At 42.0% G+C, this 19,282-nt stretch overlaps 1 protein-coding gene across 3 annotated transcripts in view; it reads right to left on the bottom strand.

Moving 5' to 3' along the window:
- SLC29A4 (solute carrier family 29 member 4) overlaps window positions 1-19,282 on the bottom strand; it is a 524,342-nt gene that overhangs the window by 131,442 nt on the left and 373,618 nt on the right. For all 3 annotated transcript variants that reach the window (XM_073647822.1, XM_073647824.1, XM_073647823.1), the window contains 2 exons: window positions 15,474-15,548; window positions 8,793-9,046 (listed from right to left, as the gene is read on the bottom strand). In XM_073647822.1, the coding sequence (XP_073503923.1) occupies window positions 8,793-9,046; window positions 15,474-15,548 (329 nt within the window). The remainder of the gene's footprint in view (window positions 1-8,792; window positions 9,047-15,473; window positions 15,549-19,282) is intronic.

The raw sequence follows: 19,282 nt of genomic DNA, 5'->3' as shown, positions 1-19,282 counted from the left end.
CGGATAAACTTATCCTCAGAAGCAGAGGTGACTCTTGATCTTCCTTTCCTGGGGCGGTCCTCATGTGAGCCAGTTTCTTTGCAGCGCTTGATGGTTTTTGCAACTGCACTTGGGGACACTTTCAAAGTTTGCCCAATTTTTCGCACTGACTGACCTTCATTTCTTAAAGTAATGATGGCCACTCGTTTTTCTTTACTTAGCTGCTTTTTTCTTGCCATAATACAAATTCTAACAGTCTATTCAGTAGGACTATCAGCTGTGTATCCACCAGACTTCTGCACAACACAACTGATGGTCCCAGCCCCATTTATAAGGCAAGAAATCCCACTTATTAAACATGACAGGGCACACCTGTGAAGTGAAAACCATTTCTGGTGACTACCTCTTGAAGCTCATCAAGAGAATGCCAAGAGTGTGCAAAGCAGTCATCAAAGCAAAAGGTGGCTACTTTGAAGAACCTAGAATATAAGACATATTTTCAGTTGTTTCACACTTTTTTGTTAAGTATATAATTCCACATGTGTTAATTCATCATTTTGATGCGTTCAGTGTGAATGTACAATTTTCATAGTTATGAAAATACAGAAAAATCTTTAAATGAGAAGGTGTGTCCAAACTTTTGGTCTGTACTGTATATGCAAGTGGAGCTGAGCCTGCAGGGGATCATATGAGAGGCAAGTATGAAAAACGTTTTCTTTTTAAAAAAAATCAAATTAATTAAATGGTCTTAGAGGAGAGCAAATGATGATGAATTGAGGATGTGGGAAGGGGCACAGTGAAATTATGTATTGAGGTGAGGGAGCACAAATAATGATGAATTAGGGGTGGGGGACAGCAAATGATGAATTAAGGGTGGGGAATGGGGGACATCCTATTATGACCTGGGGGTGGGGAGAGCAAATAATGATGAACTGAAGGTGGGGTACAGCAAATGATAATGAATTGAGTGTGGGGTACAGCAAATGATAAATTGAGGGTGGGGGAGGGCAAATGATGATGAATTGAGACTGGGGGATGGTGGACAGCAAATGATAATGAATTGAGGGTGAGGAGAGTAAATGATGTATTGAGACTGGGGGATGGGGACAGTAAATGTTGATCATCAATTAAGACAACAAATGATGGGACAAGAAATGATGATGAATTGGGGGTGTGGAGAGTAAATGATGAATTGAGTGTGGAGGAGTGCAAATGATGCTGTATTGAGGATGGGGGAGACCAAATGATGATGAATTGAGTTTGGGGAAGTGCAGTTGAAAATGAATAGAGGGTGGGGGTGAGAGAGAGAGAGAACATAACATAATGAATTGGGATGGAGGGGGCATGTAAATATAATTAATCGTGGGAGTGGGGGGTACAGAGTGGGGGCGCTGAAGATGCAGGAGTGTGACTGGTAAAGAATTGGGGGAAAGAGTACAGGTTCTAATTAATTTATATATTTATTGGGTGAGGAAAATGGCTATTTATAGTTAGTGGGGGCACAGTGGTGGATTACAATTTATATTTGGAATGGTGGCTAGCATAATAACTAATTATATATTATTGGTGGGTGCACGTCTGTATTCAGCTGCAAAGTTTAGAAGTTGGGGAAAAAGTGGGGAATGTGCTCTGGAAGTGGGGCTCGAGATAACTGTGTGCTATTTTCTGCAGAGATGAGTCTTGGCTGGAAGAAGAGATGGCGGTCTGCGCTGGATGAAAAAGAAAAGCAAATATGAAGGAATTCAACTAGAGATATCACTGGTGAGTCAGTGTGTTACCTGTACACTTAGGCTATATACTGTATACTATATACAGAGCTCCTGTGTATAATGTCACTGGTGATCACTGTATTATCTGTACACTGACACTATATACAGAGCTCCTATGTATAATGTCACTGGTGATCCCTGTATTACCTGTACAGTGACACTATACACTGTATACTATGTACAGAGCTCCTGTGTATAATGTCACTGGTGATCACAGTATAACCTGCATCCTGACACTATATACAGAACTCCTGTGTATAATGTCACTGGTGATCACTGTATAACCTGCATCCTGACACTATATATACAGAGCTCCTGTGTATAATGTCACTGGTGATCACTGTATTACCTGTACACTATACACTATATACAGAGCTCTTGTGTATAATGTTTCTGATGAGTATTACCTGTACACTTACGCTATACACTGTATACTATGTACAGAGCTCCTGTGTATAATGCGACTTGTGATCCCAGTATTACCTGTACACTATACTCAATGCTCCTGTGTATAATGTCACTGATAATCACTGTATTATCTGTACACTGACACTATATACAGAGCTCTTGTGTATAATCTCACTGGTGATCCCAGTATTACCTGTACACTATATACAGATCTCCTGTGTATAAAGTCACCAGTGATCACTGTATTACCTATACACTATATATAGAGCTCCTGTGTATAATGTCACCGGTGATCCCTGTATTACCTGTACACTATACACTATATACAGAGCTCCTGTGTATAATGTCACTGGTGATCACTGTATTACCAGTACACTATACACTATATACAGACCTCTTGTGTATAATGTATAATGTTACTGGTGAGTCCCTGTATTACCTAAACACTTACACTATACACTGTATACTATGTACAGAGCTCCTGTGTATAATGGCACTTATGGTAATATTAGTATTTATTTTTTTTATTAATGATCAGTATTGTAGTATTCCATCACCATGTGGTGGTAATATGTGGTCTGGTCATGATGTGCCAGTATTTTTTCCTTGTACAGTACAGACCAAAAGTTTGGACACACCTTCTCATTTAAAGATTTTTCTGTATTTTCATGACTTTGAAAATTGTACATTCACACTGAAGGCATCAAAACTATGAATTAACACATGTGGAATTATATACTTAACAAAAAAGTGTGAAACAACTGAAAATGTGTCTTATATTCTAGGATCTTCAAAGTAGCCACCTTTTGCTTTGCACACTCTTGGCATTCTCTTGATGAGCTTCAAGAGGTAGTCACCGGAAATGGTTTTCACTTCACAGGCGTGCCCTGTCATGTTTAATAAGTGGGATTTCTTGCCTTATAAATGGGGTTGGAACCATCAGTTGTGTTGTGCAGAAGTCTGGTGGATACACAGCTGATAGTCCTACTGAATAGACTGTTAGAATTTGTATTATGGCAAGAAAAAAGCAGCTAAGTAAAGAAAAACGAGTGGCCATCATTACTTTAAGAAATGAAGGTCAGTCAGTCCAAAAAATTGGGCAAACTTTGAAAGTGTCCCCAAGTGCAGTTGCAAAAACCATCAAGCACTATAAAGAAACTGGCTCACATGAGGACCGCCCCAGGAAAGGAAGACCAAGAGTCACCTCTGCTTCTAAGGATAAGTTTATCCGAGTCACCAGCCTCAGAAATCGCAGGTTAACAGCAGCTCAGATTAGAGACCAGGTCAATGCCACACAGAGTTCTAGCAGCAGACACATCTCTACAACAACTGTTAAGAGGAGACTTTGTGCAGCAGGCCTTCATGGTAAAATAGCTGCTAGGAAACCACTGCTAAGGACAGGCAACAAGCAGAAGAGACTTGTTTGGGCTAAAGAACACAAGGAATGGACATTAGACCAGTGGAAATCTGTGCTTTGGTCTGATGAGTCCAAATTTGAGATCTTTGGTTCCAACCACCATGTCTTTGTGCGACGCAGAAAAGGTGAACGGATGGACTCTACATGCCTGGTTCCCACTGTGAAGCATGGAGGAGGAGGTGTGATGGTGTGGGGGTGCTTTGCTGGTGACACTGTTGGGGATTTATTCAAAATTGAAGGCATACTGAACCAGCATGGTTTTCACAGCATCTTGCAACGGCATGCTATTCCATCCGGTTTGCGTTTAGTTGGACCATCATTTATTTTTCAACAGGACAATGACCCCAAACACACCTCCAGGCTGTGTAAGGGCTAGTTGACCAAGAGGGAGAGTGATGGGGTGCTACGCCAGATGACCTGGCCTCCACAGTCACCAGACCTGAACCCAATCGAGATGGTTTGGGGTGAGCTGGACCGCAGAGTGAAGGTAAAAGGGCCAACAAGTGCTAAACATCTTTGGGAACTCCTTCAAGATTGTTGGAAGACCATTTCCGGTGGCTACCTCTTGAAGCTCATCAAGAGAATGCCAAGAGTGTGCAAAGCAGTCATCAAAGCAAAAGGTGGCTACTTTGAAGAACCTAGAATATAAGACATATTTTCAGTTGTTTCACACTTTTTTGTTAAGTATATAATTCCACATGTGTTAATTCATAGTTTTGATGCCTTCAGTGTGAATGTACAATTTTCATAGTCATGAAAATACAGAAAAATCTTTAAATGAGAAGGTGTGTCCAAACTTTTGGTCTGTACTGTATATGGTATAATTCAGTTACTATCTGGTGGTAATATGTGGTTTTGTCATGGTGTGGCAGTATTTGTTCCTTGTATGTGGTATTATTCGGTCACTATTTGGTGGTAATATGTGGTCTGGTCATGGTGTGACGGTATTTCTCCCTTGTACATGGTATTATTCAGTCAGTATGTGGGGGTAGTATGTGGCCTGACCACGGTGTGATGGTATTTGGCTCTTGTATGTGGTATAAATTGTCATCTTAAAAAATGTATGTGACACATTCCCTTAAAGAAAAATAAATAAAATTATACCTAAAAAGAGTATTGGATTTTTTTAAGAAATGTTTAATAGGTTAGCATAGAGTAGGGCCCTGCCAAAAGAGTCTACCTTGTCGTGGTAGCAGGCTTAAAAAATCTTTTGGCTAAAACAAAAGCTGATGGCTATGTATGTGATATGGTGTACGATGGGAACTGTTAATGTGTGATTGGTGATCACAAGCCCCGCAGGAGTGGAGTTTTTCGAAGAGTGGGCGGTGGGACTTTGGAAGGTTTGAGGGGTGGAGGGGGAGCTGGGGTGGAGCCTAGGTGCAGTTTCAAAGGGACCCGGAAATTTTGCCAGTGTGGGGCCTTCGAATTCCTGGTGGCAGCCCTGTAAGAAAGTACAAAATTCACATAGAGTGATCGCAGACTTAAACTCCAAGCCTGTACAACCCCTTTAAAGGGCTGGTCTGGGAGCTTTTTTTAATTACTTTATATCCTAATGGTATGTAAATCCATAATTTTAATTTTATTTGCTGTATGATTTTGCATATAATACCTTTAAAATGGCATGGCCATTAAAAATTTGTGTTAGTGGACATGTAGTTTAGTTGAGCAAAGTGAGTGGAGGTTGAGCAAAGTGAGTGAAGAGGAGGTCCACTCCATTCAACGTCTAAGTGGCTGCTGGAAATATCCTAGCGCTATACTCTGCTTTCTCCAATCTTAGGTAACCTCTTCAAAGAAAAGAAAACAAAGAATAGCTGTAAATGGTATCTTCTTAAAACTGAGCTCATGAGTGCATTGAGTGCAAAGTCCAATAAGTAATGTATCTCCTAATGATGTAGAATTGTTCTGAGAAAGGGTTACCTTGAAAGATTAGTGATTCTTGTCAACCAAAGTAATTCTGCTTTGGTCACCAGATGTTTGATCCAATAGTTCTTACTATGGAGGATCTACTCCAATCTATCATACAGTCAGGGGCGTAATGACCGTGGTTGCGACCTCTGCCTAACCGGGCCTGTGCAGGTGAGGGGCCCACCGACACCAGCACAAACTTCAACTGGACATGTATATAGGCACAGAGACCTGTTGGTTGTGTGCACGGCAATATCAGAGGCCAGCAGCTGACATCGGCGTGCACGTGACAGGGGGCGCATGGCAGTGACGTCATGCTCTCCCGTCGCTTGCATGCTGAATTCAGCTGCCGGATTCAGAAAAGAATGCCGCGTAGCAGGGTAGACGAGGGAAGGTGAGTATAATTGTTTCTTTTTTTCTATGCATTAAAGAACGTCGGCAGAACGGGGGACATATACCAAGATGGAGAAAATAAATATGAGGATAGGAAACATACATACAAGGATAAGGAAAATATATACCAGGATGGGGCCCAGGATAAGAGACATATATACCAGGATGGAGCCCAGGATAAGGGACATATATACCAGGATGGGGCCCAGGATAAGGGACATTCGCCCTCCTTTTAATTTTTTGTGTTTTGCTACCTTACAACCTGGAATTTCACAGGTTTTTTTGAGGGTTTGCATCAGTTAATGTAAAGAATATGCCTACAACTGTGTACATTTGGTTTTCTTTTTATTGTGAAGAAAACAACAAATAGGACAAAATAACTGAAAACTTCAGTGTGCATAACTATTCACCCTCTTAAAGTCAGTACTTTGTAGAGCCTCCTTTTGCGGCAATTACAGCTGCAAGTCGCTTTGGATAAGTCTCTATGAGCTTTCCACATCTTGCCACTGGGATTTTTGCCCATTCCTCAAGGCAAAACTGCTCCAGCTCCTTCAAGTTAGATGGCTTCCTCTGGTGAACAGCAATTTTCAAGTCTGACCACAGATTTTCAATTGGATGAAGGTCTGAGCTTTGACTAGCCCACTCTAAAACATTTACACGTTTCCCCTTAAACAACTTGAGTGTTCCTTTAGCAGTATGCTTTGGGTCATTGCCTTGTTGGAAGGTGAACCTCCGTCCCCGTCACAAATCACTGACAGACAAACAGGTTTTGCTCAAGAATATCACTGTATTTCGCACCATCCATCTCCCCCTTGACTAAGACCATTTTTCCTGTCCCTGCTGCCAAAAAACATCTCCAGAGCATGATGCTGCCACCAACATGATTCACTGTGGGGATGGTGTTCTTGGGGTGATGAGCTGTGTTGGTTTGGCACTAGACGAAGCATTTACCTTGGTGGCCAAAAAGTTAAATTTTGGTCTCATCTGACCACAGCGCATTCCTCCATACATTTGGGGAGTCTCCCACATGTCTTTTGGAAAACTCAAAACGAGCCTTACAATTTTTGTGTGTAAGTAAAGGCTTTTTTCTACCCACTCTTCCATAAAGGTTACCTCTATGGAGTGTATGGCTTATTGTGGTTGTATGGACAGATACTCCAGTCTCTGCCTGGAAACTCTGCAGCACCTTCAGGATTACCGTTGGTCTCTGTTCTGCCTCTTTAATGCCCTCCTTGCTTGGGCTGAGAGTTTTGGTGTGTGGTCCTCTCTTGGGAGGTTTGTTGTGGCACCATGTTCTTTCCATTTGATGATAATGGATTTGATGGTGATAAAGGGGGAAAATCAGAGAGTGAGATATTTTTTTTTATAACCCAACCCTGACTTGTACGTTTCAACCAATTTGTCCCTGACTTGTTTGACGATCTCCTTGGTCTTCATGGTGTTATTTGGTTAGTGGTGCCTCTTGCTTAACGGTGTTGCAGCCTCTGTGGCCTATCAGAAAAGATGTGTATATACTGACAGACCACGTGACACTTAGATTGCACACAGGTGGACTTTCTTTCACATGTGACCTATGCAGGGAATTGCTTGCACCAGAATTTTTTAGGGGCTTCATAGCAAAAGGGGTTAATATATATGCACATGCCAATTTTTAGTTATTTGATCCTATAAATTTAATTGATGCCTATATTTTTCTCCCTTCACTTCACCAAATTAGACTATTTATTGCTGATGGATCACACAAAAAATCAGATAACAAAAATATTTAAACACAGGTTGGAATGTAACAAATTAGGTAAAAAGCCAAGGAGGTGAATATTTTCGCATGCCACTGTACAAGGATGGGGCCCATGATAAGGGACATACACAGTACAGACCAAAAGTTTGGACACACCTTCTCATTTAAAGATTTTTCTGCATTTTCTTGACTATGAAAATTGTACATTCACACTGAAGGCATCAAAACTATGAATTAACACATGTGGAATTATATACTTAACAAAAAAGTGTGAAACAACTGAAAATATGTCTTATATTCTAGGTTCTTCAAAGTAGCCACCTTTTGCTTTGATGACTGCTTTGCACACTCTTGACATTCTCTTGTTAATTCATAGTTTTGATGCCTTCAGTGTGAATGTACAATTTTCATAGTCAAGAAAATGCAGAAAAATCTTTAAATGAGAAGGTGTGTCTAAACTTTTGGTCTGTACTGTATACTGGGATGGGGAATATACAAGTCCTTCTCACAAAATTAGAATATCATCAAAACGTTAATTTATTTCCGGTCTTCAATACAAATAGTGAATACAGAGTCATTACAAACAGCGTGATCTATTTCAAGTGTTTATTTCTGTTAATGTTGATGATTATGGCTTACAGCCAATGAAAACACAAAAGTCATTATCTCAGTAAATTAGAATACTTTATAACAACAGCTTGAAAAATGATTTTAAAATCTGAAATGTTGGCTTAATGAAATGCATGTTCAGTATATGCCCTCAGTACTTGGTCGGGGCTCCTTTTGCATCAATTACTGCATCAATGCGGCGTGGCATGCAGGCGATCAGCCTGTGGCACTGCTGAAGTGTTATGGAAGCCCAGGTTGCTTTGATAGCAGCCTTCAGCTCGTCTGCATTGTTGGGTCTGGTGTCTCTCATCTTCCTCTTGACAATACCCTATGGGGTTAAGGTCAGGCGAGTTTGTTGGCCAATCAAGCACAGTGATACTGTTTCACTTTTTGTATTGAAGAACTTAAATAAATTAACTTTTTGATGATATTCTAATTTTGTGAGAAGCACCTGAATCTCAGAATGGGGCCAGGAAGAGGAACATATATACCAGAATGGAGGACATTTACATACCAGAATGGGGCCAGGATGAGGGACATTATATATTTCAGACAAAACTATGAAAAAACTTACATCTTCTCCGTAGGTACTGTGATGCACTTTATAATGGAAACTTGGTTCTGAGATATTCCGACATGACATTTTTAGTAGAGCTTTGTTTGTGTAGTACTGAACAAATCTAGTTCTCCTCACAAGCAAGTGCAAAACAAAGCACATTAATTCCAGAGAGATGGAGATGAGAAAAAAGATAATAGTGCTCTCTTTCTCATTTGGTAGAAGAAGTTTGGTGAATATACGGCTAAGAGAGATTATGACTCCAGCAGTACCTAGAAATGAAATTGAAAGGGTTTTATCTTTTAATAAATTAATTAGTACTCTTGGACATATAATACTAGACTCAATGGTGATACCAACTATCCATTTTAATATCATGGAATTGTGAAGCAAGTGACAATACAATGGTTGTAATAAAGTTTGACACTGCTGATTATAAAGCTTTTTAGAATAAGCTGTAGTATGCTGTACATGAGAAATAACACACTTTCCGTTAATTATATAGTTAGGTCCAGAAATGTTTGGATAGTGATACAAGTTTTGGAATGTTAGCTGTTTCCCAAAACATATTAAAGATCCAGTTATATAATCAATATGGGCTTAACCCTCAATGACCACCCAAGTGAAGAACACTCTCCAGGAAGTAGGTGTTTCAGTATCAAAGTCTACCATAAGAGAAGACTTCATGAGATCAAATACAGACGGGTTCACCACAAGGTGAAAACCATTATTCAGCCTTAAAAATAGAAAGGGTAGATTAGATTGCCAAAAACATCTAAAGAAGCCAGCTCAGTTCTGGAAAAGCATTTTATGGCCAGATGAAATTAAGATCAACTTGTGCCATTATGATGGGCAGAGGAAAAACGCTTGGAACTGCTCATGATCCAAAGCACACCACATGGCAGTTTCAGACAGTTCAGTTCAGTTTCGCCAGTTTCAGACCCGGGAACGAAGGGTATGTATGAGTTATACATACCCCTGGCCAGTGGGCGTGGCCTCACGCCATACAAATGTATAGAGAGCGAGGCTGTGCCCACTGGCCATGGATACGTATAACTCATACATACCCTCCGTTCCCGAGTCTGAAACTGGCGAATCCCGGCAGCGCACAGTACGTGCGCTGAAGGGGTTCATAAGTCTGCAGTCACACAGAGTGACTGCAGACTTATCGGTTTGGACCAGACAACCCCTTTAAGACAGGGGTCTAAGAGGTAATAAAGTTTCTCCTTGTGGAGAGTGACATGTCAAACCTGGCATGTCAGAGTGAGAAGACTTAAAAGGCATGCATGCTCCTCTGGAAAATTAAATATGGTAATTTTTTCTTCAGATTAGGAAGAGGATTCGAACTCTAGCGTCACCTATTGGAAGCAGTGATCCTAAAAGTCAATATCGAGCCTTCAACGAGCCTTGCAATATGACTGTCATGGTTGTGTCAGGTGTAACAGGCAGTTGCTCTGGATCTGGCTGTAGAAGGTCACTGTGCTTGGCATTGCAGACACCATCTTAAACCTTCTTACTTTAGGATCCAGCGGCGACCTCCACCTCTTGCTAGTAATTGACACACCCTTGCTTGGTAGTTAAAAACTCTCAGTTTGCTCCAGGGAATCGCCGGTAATAGTTCTATGTACCTTTATGCAGGCTTGGAGCACTAGCAGTTGGCTAGCTTCTTCTCTGATGTCCTTGGAGGACAGCTGGCGTTATCTCTCTGGTGTCTGCTTAAGCTAAGTGTATCCCATTTGTTTGTTTACCTTGTTGTCTTTAGTTGAACCTATATAGGGACGGTAGGGTAGGCAGGGTGATATTAGATCTCCCTAGGAGTCTCCACTCCCCCTTTCCTTATTGTTTGGGCTTCCTCCCCCTCTTCCCTTCGTGTTGCACCTAGTCTTTCCCACACCTTGTGTGACAATGAATTAGGATAAAAGCCAAACCAGAATCTCAATTTGCAGACACAAAGCTTTGGGGTGTTGAACCTCGTCAAGACTCGTTGTAGGGTCCACAAGGAGAAACATTAGCCCTTTAACCCTAGTCCAGAGCCTCTCACCTAGCCAAATCAGATCTCATACTTTGCACTGGTGAGGGGCAACACCCCAAAACACAGTGTCTGCAAATTGAGATTCTGGTTTGGCTTTTATCCTATGTCATTATGCAAGGCACATTGAAGGGTCGATATTGACTTTTAGGATTGCTGCTTCCAATAGGTGGCGCTAGAGTTCAAGTCCTCTTCCTCTCTGAAGCGATAATTTGCACATGCTTAAGACAAAACTTAAAGAAAACCTGTCACCAGAAAAAATGCTATTAACCTGCAGGTATGAGGTTAATCGTGTTAATAATAGTGTTATTAATGTGCTCGGTGCCCGCACTTAGCTGAAAAGCGCAGGAGAAAATGAACTTTATTCTTCCTGGCAACATTCCGGTTTCAGTTACCACTCTGAGTATACAGAGCGGCGCTGTAACCGCTCCCCCAGCCCCGACTGACACTCGCTCTGCGTTGAGTCCAGCTGTCAGTGCTGGGGGCGTGGTTACAGTTGCTACTCTGTATAGTGAGAGCGGTGACTGAACCAGTGCTGGCGACGTCCATGGCATCTAGACTTTAAGCAGTCATTGCTTGCAAAGGATTCTATACAAAGTATTCAAAATTATTTATGGTAAAGTTAATTTGTCCAATTACTTTTGAGCCCCTGAAATGAGGAGGCTTTGTAAAAAAACTGTTACAATTCCTAAACATTTCACAGAATATTTTTATTCAACCCCTTTAATTAAACCTGCAATTCGACACTTCAATTGCATCTCAGTTGTTTCACCTTAAATCAAAAATAGTGGCATGCAAAGCCCAATTCACGAAGATTCAGTCACTGTCCAAATATTTCTGGACCTAACAGTAGGTCTTGTAGCTTGCATAATTCAGCAGTTTCCCCTTCGTATGCTCTATCTTTACATACATTTTCAGTTATCCCTGAGCTTGTGGGTGAAGACTAGCTGCTGTGGTGTCTCCCATACACAATAGACAGAGACATAAGGGATTCTTGCTCTGCTGTCTCTAAATAGCACATGTGTAGAAGCAGTAGCAGCATGGATGACATTATAGAACAGTGCAGCTTGGAGTACAAAGCAATGTAGTTGGGGATCCAGCACTGGGTAAACTAAAACACTTATTAAAAAGCAGCTGCACTTTATCTTTGCTTCTCTCATACACTGTGCTCCTCTCATCTCCTATCCCCTCCTCTCTCCATAGACTTCACTAGGCAGCTGTAATCTGATTCCTAGTGAGCTGGAAACCAGTTTTCTTTTCAGTAAGACATATTTTAGGCTTAGCGCTCCAAAAAAGAGTGACCTGTCAATCAAAGTCCAATGCCGAATGGAGGGGGGAGAAGGGAGAGGGAACAGCAGAGCTGGAAGTGCAGTGTACTTGCGATAAAAATTTCAAGGATGGATCTCTAAAAAATGCCCAACACTACAAAAAAATTAATAAATGTAATAAGTGTTAAAGGGGCTATAGTTAGGGGTCAAATATGGTACTTACATGTCCTCTTTAAAACCTGAGTGGATCGCATTAAAAAAGTCCGAAAAAAATACTATAAAAGCTATTATTTTCCACTAACAGTTGTTAAATTTGCTCAGCGGTATATACAGTACAGACCAAAAGTTTGGACACACCTTCTAATTTAAAGATTTTTCTGTATTTTCATGACTCTGAAAATTGTACATTCACACTGAAGGCATCAAAATTATGAATTAACACATGTGGAATTATATACTTAACAAAAAAGTGTGAAACAACTGAAAATATGTCTTATATTCTAGGTTCTTCAAAGTAGCCACCTTTTGCTTTGATGACTGCTTTGCACACTCTTGGCATTCTCTTGATGAGCTTCAAGAGGTAGTCACCGGAAATGGTCTTCCAACAATCTTGAAGGAGTTCCCAGAGATGCTTAGCACTTGTTGGCCCTTTTGCCAGCTCACCCCAAACCATCTCGATTGGGTTCAGGTCTGGTGACTGTGGAGGCCAGGTCATCTGGCGTAGCACCCCATCACTCTCCTTCTTGGTCAAATAGCCCTCGCACAGTCTGGAGGTGTGTTTGGGGTCATTGTCCTGTTGAAAAATAAACGGTGGTCCTACTAAACGCAAATCGGATTGAATAGCATGCCGCTGCAAGATGCTGTGGTAGCCATGCTGGTTCAGTATGCCTTCAATTTTGAATAAATCCCCAACAGTGTCACCAGCAAAGCACCGCCACACCATCACACCTCCTCCTCCATGCTTCACAGTGAGAACCAGGCATGTAGAGTCCATCCGTTCACCTTTTCTGCGTCGCACAAAGACACGGTGGATGGAACCAAAGATCTCAAATTTGGACTCATCAGACCAAAGCACAGATTTCCACTGGTCTAATGTCCATTCCTTGTGTTCTTTAGGCAAAACAAGTCTCTTCTGCTTGTTTCCTGTCCTTAGCAGTGGTTTCCTAGCAGCTATTTTACCATGAAGGCCTGCTGCACAAAGTCTCCTCTTAACAGTTGTTGTAGAGATGTGTATGCTGCTAGAACTCTGTGTTGCATTGACCTGGTCTCTAATCTGAGCTGCTGTTAACCTGCGATTTCTGAGGCTGGTGACTTGGATAAACTTATCCTCAGAAGCAGAGGTGACTCTTGGTCTTCCTTTCCTAGGGTGGTCCTCATGTGAGCCAGTTTCTTTGTAGCGCTTGATGGTTTTTGCAAATGCACTTGGGGACACTTTCAAAGTTTTCCCAATTTTTCGGGACTGATTGACCTTCATTTCTTAAAGTAATGATGGCCACTCATTTTTCTTTACTTAGCTGCTTTTTTCTTGCCATAATACAAATTCTAACAGTCTATTCAGTAGGAAGATCAGCTGTGTATCCACATGACTTCTGCACAACACAACTGATGGTCCCAACCCCATTTATAAGGCAATAAATCCCACTTATTAAACCTGACAGGGCACACCTGTGAAATGAAAACCATTTCCATTGACTACCTCTTGAAGCTCATCAAGAGAATGCCAAGAGTGTGCAAAGCAGTCATCAAAGCAAAAGGTGGCTACTTTGAAGAACCTAGAATATAAGACATATTTTCAGGTGTTTCACACTTTTTTGTTAAGTATATAATTCCACATGTGTTAATTCATAGTTTTGATGCCTTCAGTGTGAATGTACAATTTTCAGAGTCATGAAAATACAGAAAAATCTTTAAATGAGATGGTGTGTCCAAACTTTTGGTCTGTACTGTATATTGTTCTAAAAACATTCAAAACAAAGTAAAACTTTTACCCAGATATCAAGAGGGATATGCTCATCTTGAATCTTTATTATTTAGCTTACCAGTTAAGGTATCTAAGGTCTGGAATATTAAATGATTATTAACGCTGAAGCACATTTAGGGCACTACCTTAACACTAAATCATTCTGGGCCCTCAAGTAAATTATTGCCTACTCACAGAATGGCAGTGCAGGTATGGAGATTCTCTTTGGAGAACGTCAATGATTTGATAGCGATGCCCGAATTAAGGGATAACCCTGAATACACACATTTGTTTTCACAAATGGGGATAGAGTTTTGGAAATAACATGTAGTTATTATCATTAATCACATTTTTTCAAATGAAGCCTTTTCTCACTTGGACCAAATGAAGTCTGAATTTGGTATCCCACGTTTGGCTTTTTCTAAGTATTTACAATTTTGAGATGCAATCACAAGCCCGTTCCCTCATCCCAGACAGAGTATCATCATACCCTTTGATAGGGGTAATCAAAACTTAGTGTCCCACTGGATCAGTGCAAGAAACGTTATACCACCTTACTTAGTGTCAGAATCTCCCTAACTCAATTGCCTGTCAAAGAGAAATGGCAGAGTTTAATTCCTACATTAATGGACGAGCTTTGATGGGGAAGACTTGAATCCCCTACAGTAGTTTCTCTGGCTGCAAATAATAAAATGATTCAGCTATACATTAGATCTCCTTAACTCCTTCCAGGCTATACAGGATGGGCAGAGTGCCATGTGACTGCTGTCATAGGTATCATAATCCCCATGCTAATTTCTGCCATCTTATAATGAGATTGTTCTGAGATTCAAAGCTTTTGGTCAAAAGTTGTAAACATTTTATTATAGATGGTAGAGGCAACTATAGATTAGACAACTATGGCCTCATCATGACGAGGTTTTCCTAAGAGATGCTCTCTTTATGGGCTGGAAGGCAATTGCTAAGCTCTAGGTTGGGGAAAGACTGTCATCTGTATCACAATGGAAAAATGCATATGAAAATATAGTGTACAAAAATAGAGGCTACCTGGAAAATTAAAAAAATTGTGGGGTAAGTGCTGTGACTCGCCCATCAGCCAGTCCTTGGGTGCAGCCCTTGCTAAAACTCTGTCCAGCTCCTCTCCTAACCTGCAAATATAATAATGGGAATTCTATTTTGCTTTATATTTCCTGGTTATTCACTGTGTACAAGTAGAACTGATGTTTTGTTTCTTCATATTACTTATATCTTTATTTTATGCAATCACTGATTTATTTTATAATGTGAACGGTACTGTATGTTTTCATGCTTGTTTATCTTTCAATTGAAAATGTGTTTAAAAAATCCTTCAAACAGAAAGGCCGGATACATTTGTGTGAAAAAAATGTTAAAATAAACTCAAAATGTATGGTTACAGTGAATAATACATATACAATACTTACTTTCACCAGTCATTACTCCTTGAGTGTAACGTTTGGGTAGCATGCCAGTATAGCCATAGAAACTGGATTGCTGCACTTGTGAAACAAAGTCAATATTCATAAGATAAAGTACACAAAAAAAAACATAACTTCTATAAAAAATATGCAGACTCCTGTAAATAGTCTGTATAGATCTGCTATAACTCATTACAATGGACAAATGACAGCTTAATGAATGAACTATTTTTTATTGTTGTTGACTATCTAACAAAACTAGATAAAAAATGTACATATTAATAATAACACTCAAATTATGCATGTGGGGAGCTTTATCTAATAGGGTGGAGCATATTTAGAAAAAGTAGTTACTAACTTTTAAATGTTTTTTTCAGTTTCTAATAAATAAATAAATAAATAACAACAACTCTACCAACCGCTCCTATGCCTCTGCAATCCAGCGCTCCCAGTCTTTAGCACGTCATTGCGCTGCGCTTCTGGCATGATGGCCCGGTGCTGAGCAGTGATGCCAGTAAAGAACAACACATAACTGTTGCAGCCACTTATCAGATGCAGAGGACATGCGCTGAACACTTGTAAAAACCAGACTAGGGTGACTGAGCACCTGTACTCCATAGTCAGGGAGATAACATGGGTGAGTGGTGTTCTATTTAATTTTAGAAAAAAATCTCCTTAAAGGGGATGTCTGGCCTTAGGGTACAAGTCTGCAGTCAAACCATGTGACTGCAGACTTGTGAATCCTCACAGCGCATGCACTGCGCGCTGTGAGGCTTCTCTAATAGGAGAGGCAGGAGCAGGTGGTCATGTGACCACAAGTATGCAATTTGCATACTACTGGCCACATTCTGACCAGATGTGTCAATAAACTTGCCTTAAGCAAGCCCGAGCACGTCAGGTCAGCACATGACCGCCTGTTCCCAGCGCCGGAGAATCTGTGCACTGTGAGAATTCACAAGTCTGCAGCAATATAGAATGACGGCAGACTTGTACCCTAAGGCCCGCCAACCCCTTTAAGAATTTTTATTTCAATTCAAAGTATGCAGGGCATGTTCTGATGTGTATGTTTTGTTTGAGATCTCTGCTTGTAACAAAAGCTAATATGTTTTAAAATTAATTTAGAATTGGTATTGAAATTAGTATTAATTGTCCAGGACATACAGTACAGACCAAAAGTTTGGACACACCTTCTCATTTAAACCTTCCACAGTCCCACCGCCCACTCTTCGAAAAACTCCACTCCTGCGGGGCTTGTGATCACCAATCACACATTAACAGTTCCCATCGTACACCATATCACATACATAGCCATCAGCTTTTGTTTTAGCCAAAAGATTTTTTAAGCCTGCTACCACGACAAGGTAGACTCTTTTGGCAGGGCCCTACTCTATGCTAACCTATTAAACATTTCTTAAAAAATCCAATACTCTTTTTAGGTATAATTTTATTTATTTTTCTTTAAGGGAATGTGTCACATACATTTTTTAAGATGACAATTTATACCACATACAAGAGCCAAATACCATCACACCGTGGTCAGGCCACATATTACCCCCACATACTGACTGAATAATACCATGTACAAGGGAGAAATACCGTCACACCATGACCAGACCACATATTACCACCAAATAGTGACCGAATAATACCACATACAAGGAACAAATACTGCCACACCATGACAAAACCACATATTACCACCAGATAGTAACTGAATTATACCATATACAGTACAGACCAAAAGTTTGGACACACCTTCTCATTTAAAGATTTTTCTGTATTTTCATGACTATGAAAATTGTACATTCACACTGAAGGCATCAAAACTATGAATTAACACATGTGGAATTATATACTTAACAAAAAAGTGTGAAACAACTGAAAATATGTCTTATATTCTAGGTTCTTCAAAGTAGCCACCTTTTGCTTTGATGACTGCTTTGCACACTCTTGGCATTCTCTTGATGAGCTTCACTTGTTATGTGCTGCCCCCATCCTGTTATGTGCGCCCCCATCCTGTTCCCTCATCCTGTTATGTGCACCCCCATCCTGCTCCCCCATCCTGTTATGCGCGGCCCCATCCTGCTCCCCCATCCTGTTATGTGGTCCCCCATCCTGTTATGTGCACCCCCATCCTGGTATGTGGTCCCCCAGGCTGTTATGTGTACCCCCATCCTGTTATGTGCGCCCCCATCCTGGTATGAGCGCCCCCATCCTGTTATGTGCACCCCCCTGTTATGTGCACCCCCATCCTGCTTCCCCAACCTGTTATGTGCTCCCCCATCCTGTTATGTGCATCCCCATCTTGGTATGTGCGCCCCCATCCTGGTATGAGCGCCCCTATCCTGTTATGTGCACCCCCCTGTTATGTGCACCCCCATCCTGCTTCCCCATCCTGTTATGTGCACCCCCTCCTGTTATATGCACCCCAATCCTGCTTCCCCATCCTGTTATGTGCGCCCCCATCCTGTTATCTGCACTCCCATCCTGCTCTCCCATCATTTTATGCGCCCCCATCCTGACTTCTGCTGCCCCAATACTGGCATGTGCTGCCCTCATCCTGACTTGTGCTGCCCCCATCCTGGCTTGTTCTGCCCCAATCCTGGCTTGTGCTGCCCCCATCCTAGCTTGTGCTGCCCCCATCCTGGCTTGTGCTGCCCCCATCCTGGCTTGTGCTGCCTCCATCCTGACTTGTGCTGCCACATCATGTATCAATTAAATAGAGAAAAACAGTCCTATTCTCCTTTCCATCCTTCCATCCTGTGCCTACATCCTGTTCCCCCATCCTGTTTTGTGTGCCCCCATCCTGGCTTGTGCTGCCCCCATCATGTTTTGTGCGCCTCCATCCTGGCTTGTGCTGCCCCCATCCTGGCTTGTGCTGCCCCCATCCTGGCTTGTGCTGCCTCCATCCTGACTTGTGCTGCCACATCATGTATCAATTAAATAGTGAAAAACAGTCCTATTCTCCTTTCCATCCTTCCATCCTGTGCCTACATCCTGTTTCCCCATCCTGTTTTGTGCGCCCCCATCCTGGCTTGTGCTGCCCCCTTCATGTTTTGTGCACCTCCATCCTGGCTTGTGCTGCCCCCAACCTGGCTTGTGCTGCCCCCATCTGGCTTGTGCTGCTCCCATCCTGCCTTGTGCTGCCCCAATACTGGCTTGTGCTGCCCTCATCCTGACTTGTGTTGCCCCCATCCTGGCTTGTGTTGCCCCCATCCTGGCTTTTGCTGCCCCCATCCTGTTATCTGCACTCCCATCCTGCTCTCCCATCATTTTATGCGCCCCCATCCTGACTTCTGCTGCCCCAATACTGGCATGTGCTGCCCTCATCCTGACTTGTGCTGCCCCCATCCTGGCTTGTGCTGCCCCAATCCTGGCTTGTGCTGCCCCCATCCTGGCTTGTGCTGCCCCCATCCTGGCTTGTGCTGCCCCCATCCTGGCTTGTGCTGCCCCCATCCTGGCTTGTGCTGCCTCCATCCTGACTTGTGCTGCCACATCATGTATCAATTAAATAGAGAAAAACAGTCCTATTCACCTTTCCATCCTTCCATCCTGTGCCTACATCCTGTTCCCCCATCCTGTTTTGTGTGCCCCCATCCTGGCTTGTGCTGCCCCCATCATGTTTTGTGCGCCTCCATCCTGGCTTGTGCTGCCCCCATCCTGGCTTGTGCTGCCCCCATCCTGGCTTGTGCTGCCCCCATCCTGGCTTGTGCTGCCTCCATCCTGACTTGTGCTGCCACATCATGTATCAATTAAATAGTGAAAAACAGTCCTATTCTCCTTTCCATCCTTCCATCCTGTGCCTACATCCTGTT

This window comes from Phyllobates terribilis, unplaced genomic scaffold, assembly GCF_046119375.1.
Source record: "Phyllobates terribilis strain yellow unplaced genomic scaffold, ASM4611937v1 Scaffold_9__5_contigs__length_417890890, whole genome shotgun sequence".
In the NCBI taxonomy this organism is placed as follows: Eukaryota; Metazoa; Chordata; class Amphibia; order Anura; family Dendrobatidae; genus Phyllobates; species Phyllobates terribilis.
The sequence above is the reverse complement of the archived record's forward strand: the minus strand, read 5'-3'. Positions and strand labels throughout refer to the sequence as shown.